The following is an 8,711-nucleotide window of genomic DNA, read 5'->3' as shown; positions in this document are numbered from 1 at the left end:
AGAAATAATGTCCTTGTGAGTTAAATAATTTTGAACAAGTAAGCTTCTCCATGACATCCATCTTATCCCCAATTATTATTACCTCTCCACCCCCACCAAAAAGAATTCAACATTTTCTCAATATCATCGGGGATAATATACATACTCATTACATAAGTCAGAATTTTATACACTTTATTCCTTTTTAGAGAACTTTTTTGAGAACATTTTAATAAAGCTTCTTTCTATTTAATAATATCATTTTAATAACATTAATTAGTTTAAATAACAATTTAAATTTTAGAGTTGTAAATATATTAAAATATTAGTTTATATTTTGTATGAAATTAAAAAAGTTAACTATACATAACTTATATTTTCTAGAGTAGATAAAATATCCTAATTCAGTTTTATGTTGTTTTAGCTTATAAAATCTAGTTTATAAACATTTTATAATTTGATTGTTCAAGTCTGATTGTCATGCTACTATTTTTTTCGAACTGATCGAATTTTATTTAATTTTTAATTTAAAAGTAATATGTTAGTATTTGACTAATCTATGAAGAAAATGACATTTGAATAACTATGAGTTGTATTACATCTAGGGTGAAAATAGGCTAGGTTAGGCTAGGCTTTAGAAGGCCTGAGCCTGGCCTGCGATAAACTTAAAAGGCCTAAGTCTGGCCTACGGCCTATCATAGGCTCAGTTTTTTGGCCTGACCTGGCCTTTTTAAAAGTCTGACCTGGCCTGAAAGCCTATTTAAAAAGCCTGTCTCTCATTAAAGTTTTCAATTAATCTATATAATTAAGGGTTAAATAAGTTTTTAGTCCCTATAAATATTGCACTTTTCACTTTTAATCCTTATAAAAAATTTCGTTGAATTCTGGTCCTCACAAAATTTTCCGTCACGAATTTTGGTCCCTCCCGTTAGATTGGTCTAACGGAGGCTTATGTGGCATGCCACATGTCTCGCCACGTCAAGCAAAGTAGAATTAAAGAAAAAATAGACAGATTGCGGGGGTTTTAAACCCCCTCTAAAAGTAGTTCTCTCATAAATAGTAATAATAAGGCTTAATTGCAAATTTAATCCTCCATATCATTTATTTAATTTATACTAATTTCTTATTCATATTAAAAATATTTCACAGGAATTATATTTCAAAATAAATTCAAAACTGTAATAATAAGCTATTAACTTGGATTTTTAAAGGAGGGATTTTTTAACTTTAATTAATAAAGTATTTTATTAAAAGATAAAAAATAATTAAAAAATCACATATAAATATTTTATTAAGGTTTTTATTAGATTTAATCTCATTAAAATTTTCGTTCTTTTTCAAGCTTATATATTAAAAAGTGGTTGCAGTAATTCTCTGTAACAAGTTTAGTCAATCATTATTATTTTACAATAATAATAATAAGTTATTAATTTTAATATTAACTTATTCCAATAAAAATATTTTCAGAATGTTGTTGGCGCTCTCAAATCCCAGCCAGCTTCTTCCTCATTAATCTTAGTTTCATTATTTTACCAATTTCATTAGCATCAAGTAAAATATTATTATTAGAATCTCAAAATTAACAAATCAATAATCAATATCTTAATTGTTATCTCAAATTAGAAATTTTAAATCCCTAATTAGTAATACAATCCCTAATTTAGAGGTGATTTGACTAAAATGAATCAGGATTGAGGATGAGTGAGGGAGTAAGAGGAGAAGAAATTGTTGTTCATGGTTCAAAACCCATATCTGGAAAATTCTGGAAAACTCATATCTCTGAAAAATTCTGGAAAACCCAGATCTATGAAAAAAAGAGAGATGAATTCCAAATCAAAACTTCATTTCATCAAAGGATTGCTGAAAATTAAAACAGAGATCCCAAAAATCAAAAGGTTGTGTTTCGATTTTGTTTGCTACCGTTTAATTTGTGTTTTAGTTTGTTGAAAATGAATGAAGTTTTTTCATTTTGCAGAATGGTTTATCCAACGGGCTGTGCAACAAAGTCTTCAAGCGTTGTTAATTTTGACAATTGAATCCACTTGATTGAATTTGGTTTTCATTTGAGTATAAGGGTCACTGTATTATATTTTGAATATTGAATCCACTTGTTGAAATATTTATTATTTAGTGGTATTTCTGACTTGATGTGATTAGAGTTGAGCACTTTAGGTATATAGTGGTTTTAGTAGTTTAAAAAATGCTGTCAGGAATTTACGAATGAGACTACCCATTAGGGATGTTGTTTAACAATATTTATGAATGTATATTTAGTTATAAATAGAGTTAAATTTTATGTACATTGGTTTATAGTTGATTTTTTTTTATGTAATGAATATATATAATATGATTTAAAAAAAGAATATTGTGACACAATTTTTCTATACATGATCTTAAAGGATCTATACAATACATGAAATATTATATGCAAAAGTGTGAAAGGAAAAATATGCACGTTTAACAATTTGAAATCTAAACGTTTAGGCAACGGTTATTCTAGTTCTGGCAACGTTTTTTGGTTATTGTCTAAACTCATATTTGTTGTAGTGTAAGTGCTGAAAATTTATTGTTTTTTAAGTTATTTAATGGGGGTTTAAAACCCCCGCAATCTCATTCTTTTTCTTTGGTGTTGACTTTAATTGACGTGGCGTAACACTTGGCGTGCCACGTAAGCCTCCGTTAGTGGAATTTAACGGGAGGGACCAAAAATAGGGACGGAAAATATTACGAGGACCATTGTTTGATGAAAAATTTTGTAGGGACTAAAATTGAAAGTTGCCATATTTAGAGGGACCCCTAACATATTTAACCCTATAATTAATCTATATAACTTAAGAAGTCTTGTAGGTCATATATAAGTGAACCTATTTAGCTTTTGTTATATATATATATATATATATATATATATATATATATATATATATATATATATATATATATATATATATATATATATATATGGTAGCCTATTTAGTTTTTTTTAATATATATACATACATGAACCAACTTATTTAACATATTTTTAATATATATAAAAATATAGGCCGCCCTATAAGGCTTCATAGGCTTTTATAATAGCCTAAGTCTGGCCTATTTAATAAAATAGGCTTTTAAAAAAACCTAAGCCTGGTCTCTTTATTAAATAGGTTTGGCCTGGCATAGGCCTATGTAGGCTAGGCCGTAGGCCCCTGTAGGCCGGCCTGGCTTAGGCCTATGTAGGTTAGGCCGTAGGCCCCTGTAGGCCGGCCTGGCCTATTCCCACCCCTTACATCAAATTAATTCAAATCTTTTGCTTATTGGTTTAGGTAACTATCACAAATTACAATAAGAATGTTAAATCAACAAAAGGACCATTATTGGTCAAATTGTGTTTATGTATTAATGTGACTAGTTAAACCATGCATGTGAGTTAGTTTCTTAACTTGTCATTATTCAATTGATAATCTCATGTTAATTAACTGTCAAGTTCTAGATTAGAAAATGACATTCGTTAACATGTCCTTTGAGTGACTTCATCTTTCCATACAAGTGTTAAATTTGTATTTTTATGCTCACCAATTCATTTTTTTTTAATATTTATATATTATATAATAACATGACACATCTGATAACTCTTTCCATTATATATTATATCTCTATATTAAAATCAATCGTAGAATTGAAAGTTATTATCATATAAATCACATCTATAAATTTTCACATCAATAAAAATAATAAATTATTTGATAATCCCTCTATCTCATATTATAAAAGAAATTTTATTTTTAGATTAATTGAATAATTAATATATCTGGTCTATATATAAACCAAATACAATTATTATTCAATGAATCTAAAAAGTAAATCTCTCGTATAATATGAGACGGAAGGAGTATGTTAAAGATAACTATATAAATTAATAGTTTTCATAAAATTTTGTAAAACGTTAATTTTTATGCATTGTGTTGACATGTCAAATAATTTTCAATTGATGTTAAATTTTATATACATAATCTATATGATAATAACTTTCAATCCAAAAATAAATTTTATTATACGAATACGCAGCAAAGAATTATAAAATGTGTCATATTATTAAGTTTGACACATTGGTATTATTTTATATATATATATATATATATATATATATATATATATATATATATATATATATATATATATATATATATATATATATATATATATATATATATATATATATAGGAGGGTTATATTGACTCCAAGAGTAAGTTTTCAACACTTACTCCAAATCATAACCATTGATTATCATTAATCCAACGGTTTTAATTAAAGTTTTATATAAAAAAATATTTCCAAAAATAATTAGATTAAATGATCAATTAAAACTGTTAGATTAATGAAAATCAATGGTTAAGATTTGGAGTAAATGTTGAACACTTACTCTTGGAGTCAATATAACCCTCCTCATTTAGTATCACCGTTAGATCAATTCTTTTAACGGTTGAGATTTTGATGTCAAATTAAACTTTGACACCTTGGTGTCATTTGATCCTCTGATTTTTTATATTTATATTAATATTAATAATAATAATAATAATAATAATAATAAGATGCACTTTTATTTTTTGTTTAAGAAGATAATTAATTTGTCAAAAAATTAGAAAATATTTAATTAAATATATGATAGGGTCAGCACAACAACAAATCGTGAGGTCCATAACAATATTTGAAATAAGCTTTAAAAATTAACAACAACAAAAATAAAAATCTTCTGAAAGTGTAAGTAGTGTTTATGATAGTAAATAATATAAAAGTAAATATTAAATATATTTTCAAAATTTATTACTCCTTTTTTTCAAAATAAATATCGCATTAAAAATTACACATCGGTTTAGCAGCGGTGACTAAAACTACATGCATAGTAGAAATTAAAATATATCAATTTTTTTATAGAAAACAAAAACAAAATTTAATATTTTTTATAGAGACAAAAACATATTTAATTCTATTATTTTTTATATTTAAGCTCTATTTATTTTTCTTTCTTTTAAATCAAATAAACACCACAATAAGAGGATTTCGCACCTAGACAAAATAAAGCTTCAAACTCACATTAAAAAAGTATTTCAAAAATCTAAAATATACATTTTTTTTTTTAATTAAAGAGAAGAAAAACTTTTATACATATTGACCAAACCTAACCTTTATTGATCATCATTTAGTTACTTTTATACATATCTTTATCACTATTTGATCTTTACAGACTACCTTAACTCTTTTCAGAAAATAAATATTCACACACAAAATAAATAAGAACCGACAAATTGTAAAGCATCATTTGTAGAACCTTTGTACAGACGAAAACCAAACAAAAACGACATCACAATAATTGTCACTGCCGTCCTTTCACCATTCCTTTTTATACAGAAAAACCAAAGTCTATCAATTTGAAGACTCTTGTCCACTATACATGAATCATGATCAATCACTCTCTTTCACAAGCCTGCATCAAACGGCACACCACTTCCAGATATCCATGACTCACCTGCCAAGAAGTTACCAACTGAGAATTTAACTGCTTCAGATGGATTTGTAATTACATGAAAACCAGACCAATCCACTCTCCCATCTGTATTAGCACTATCGCCGATATTCATATATTCACCATAATAAAGTGTGCTCAGAGCAAAACCACCACTCCATGGAGCCCATCCTTGTGAGTTTATAACACCATCTATGTTACTTTTCATCACTACAGTTCTTGAATACTTCTGCCATGGTCTACCAAGATAACTTTTCACTGAATTCTGATATGGTTTCAAATCACCTGCGGCGGTTATACGGCAGTTATGGATCACTATTCCCGTGTTCTCGTTTGGATCTGTTCTTCCTTGTGCAGTTACCGAGTTCTGTTGGTTGCTCATCGGTTTTCTAACTAAGATGTTGCAGTTTTGAAGAACGGTAACGGCGTTGCCGAAGATGAAATCGACAGTTCCGTAGATGTTACAATCACGGTAGAATTGACGGTTGGCGTAGACGTAGAGAGTGTCCTGATATCCTTTGAAGGAACAACGGTAGAAAACGGAGTAATCGGCGCCGGAACGGAGAGCCACCGCTTGGTGCTTCTGTGGTCCGGCAGTATTCTCGAAGGTCATATCTTTTGCTATGAAACCATCTCCCATAACCGCTGCAGTAATTATTCATTTTTTAAGAGTTAGAACTTTAGATTGATTAAATTTATATATTCAATATTTATATTCATGTGATTAAGAAAGTAAGGATAAAAAGACATATAGAATACAAGTCTTTATCTGTTATTGTTGATTAATATAGAATACAAGTGTTATTATCCAATTTGTACATAAATAAGTAACGCATGTCCCTATCTTAAGAAATGGGTCCAAAGTATATTGATTTAGTTAAATCCAAAAAGTGTTTTTATATTACTGTTTCATTCATTATATGCATGTAGAAAACTACTCAAATATTCTTACACATAATATTTAGAATCTACTGATTGAAGATTAAAGAAACTTACCAAAAGTAGCTGAACGGAAAGTTGTAGAGCCATCTTGAACATTATGATTACCGGTAACAATTGTGGAATCCATTCCATCTCCAAATATCATTATGTTCTTCACTGTTTTCTTGATATCAATATTCTCTTTATATACACCTGCTTTCACATGAATAACAACTCTTCCTTTTCCACTTCCCTTAGCAGCAGCTATACCCTCTGATATTGTCTTATAGTTTCCACTTCCATCTTGTGCCACCACAATATCAGCACTTGGTGTTGTCTGCAGAAGCTTTCTATCTGAACCTGAAAGCCAATGGGGAAATTTATCTGATAACAACCTTCTTCCTCCATTTTGTTTAGTATTTGACAACGAGGAGGAAGATAATGAAGACGGGGTCGAAGAAGCTAGAGTGTTGCTAATGGACAGGGAATTGCTAAGAAGTTTAGTAAAGTTTGTCAACATGGAAGGGAAGTAGTTTAAGTGAGAAGGAAGGTTGAAATCAATGAAACCATTTTGACAAGTTTGATGATTGGTAATGGAAGCACTTTGCCAAGTTAATTTGTCATTTAAATTGTTTGAGTTTATGGAGCGATTAAGTTGATAAATTGTATCCTCATAAAGCTCTACACAATCTTCCCATGCTGACTTGGCTCTACTGTCTTTGAAATTATTCATATCCATGATTGAGACAAGTTTGTATGCTTCAATAGCTTGGTCCATGGTAACCTTAATGGCAATATCATGGAAGGAAGAAGAATGTAGGGTTGATAGTGTATTAGTGGTTCCAATGTAATGGTCACACACATGAGGGAATGGTGTTTGGTTGCATGATAAATCTTTGGCATGCACAAACAAGAAAGAAAAAAACAAGAAGTATGCAATGAAACAATTGAATAAGAGTCTATCCATATGATTAGAAAATGGAGTTTGCATGGTATGAAAATGTTATGTATAGGAATGGAAGAGAGGATTTGGTTATGAATGAAAATAAAGTGCAAAGGAATGGTGATATTTATAGGTAAACAGATTTGGCTTTGGTAGGTCATAAAGGTATACTAATTTGTGGGTGTAGAAGCTTATCATAAAGAAATACATAATATGCAAGGTTTTATTTACTTACATTTCTTAAAGTTCTTGGTCGTGCTTTGTAATGGCCAGACATCAAAATTAATGTTTAATATATTTATCCATAAAATATATGTTAGTTATAATTTTAATTAAAAATATTTATTAATTGTTGACAGAGAAACATTTAGAACCCAATGACACTTAATATGAGATGTACGGGTCTCTTCAAATTTGTAAGACATTTTGATTTGAATTCAGCTCACATATATAATAAAGTTTTTGAGAAAAAAAATTATCTGGAGTTAAATGGGTATGTGCACCTAATTTAAATTTGTCCCCAAAAAAATAGAACAGAACGGAGGTAATATAGTTGAGATTGTGTATGTAAAATATTGACTCGGCTCGAAAAAAAATGAGTGCGATGTAAATCAGATCCGCGGACATTCAATTTTTTAAAATTAAAAATATAAAAAAATATGTCATCTCATTAAAAAGTGAAGATCTAAAACTCAATCCGTCAGCAAAAAGTGCAGTAAAACAGACATATTCAACTAACTGGACTCATTTTACTATTTTAATTTTATCATCTGATATAATCTTCCACTGCTAAAAGAATTAATCGGAAAGATTAAAATATTAGCTTTTACTAATATTAATTATTTAAATTGAATTAAATCAGAGGCAAAAAAAAATTCTAATATTCTCATTAAAAACTTAAAAAAAAAATCATATTAATATAAAAATGATAATATGATATAGTTTTCTAGAATTCGTTTAGTTGGGGTTCAAGCTAAGCCACTCATTTGGGTACTTTTCAAATGTTGATTTTGTTACTCAAACAAAATTATATTTAAGCATTTTTTGTAAATTTTAATTTGAAATCATCTTTGTGTTTTAGATATCCGTACCTATCAAAATTATATGGTACAAATAATAGTCAATAAAATACTAATTAATAATGGACCATGCATCTGGTTCTTTCCATTCACTTTTATAACATTAATCAATCATCTAAATAACAATTGGATAATGGCATAATGGTATCACCTTGCAGTTGGCTCCCTCTCATTGATTTTGATAGTACGTCTAATTTCTTCCACTAATCTTCCATCACAAAATGACTAATATATTTGATTTCTTTCATATCATGTTATGATGACTATCATGTTGTTAGGAACTTCT

At 28.6% G+C, this 8,711-nt stretch overlaps 1 protein-coding gene across 1 annotated transcript; it reads right to left on the bottom strand.

Moving 5' to 3' along the window:
* Window positions 1–5,125: 5,125 nt before the first annotated feature.
* Window positions 5,126–7,448, bottom strand: LOC131604061 (pectinesterase-like). The gene is made up of 2 exons (XM_058876553.1): window positions 6,479–7,448; window positions 5,126–6,127 (listed from the first exon to the last, which is right to left on the bottom strand). Exons 1-2 carry the CDS (start codon window positions 7,392–7,394, stop codon window positions 5,436–5,438), a joined length of 1,608 nt encoding a protein of 535 aa, XP_058732536.1. The 5' UTR covers window positions 7,395–7,448; the 3' UTR covers window positions 5,126–5,435.
* Window positions 7,449–8,711: the final 1,263 nt, after the last annotated feature.

This window comes from Vicia villosa, linkage group LG5, assembly GCF_029867415.1.
Source record: "Vicia villosa cultivar HV-30 ecotype Madison, WI linkage group LG5, Vvil1.0, whole genome shotgun sequence".
Lineage (NCBI taxonomy): Eukaryota > Viridiplantae > Streptophyta > Magnoliopsida > Fabales > Fabaceae > Vicia > Vicia villosa.
This window is presented reverse-complemented; position numbering and strand designations above follow the sequence as displayed.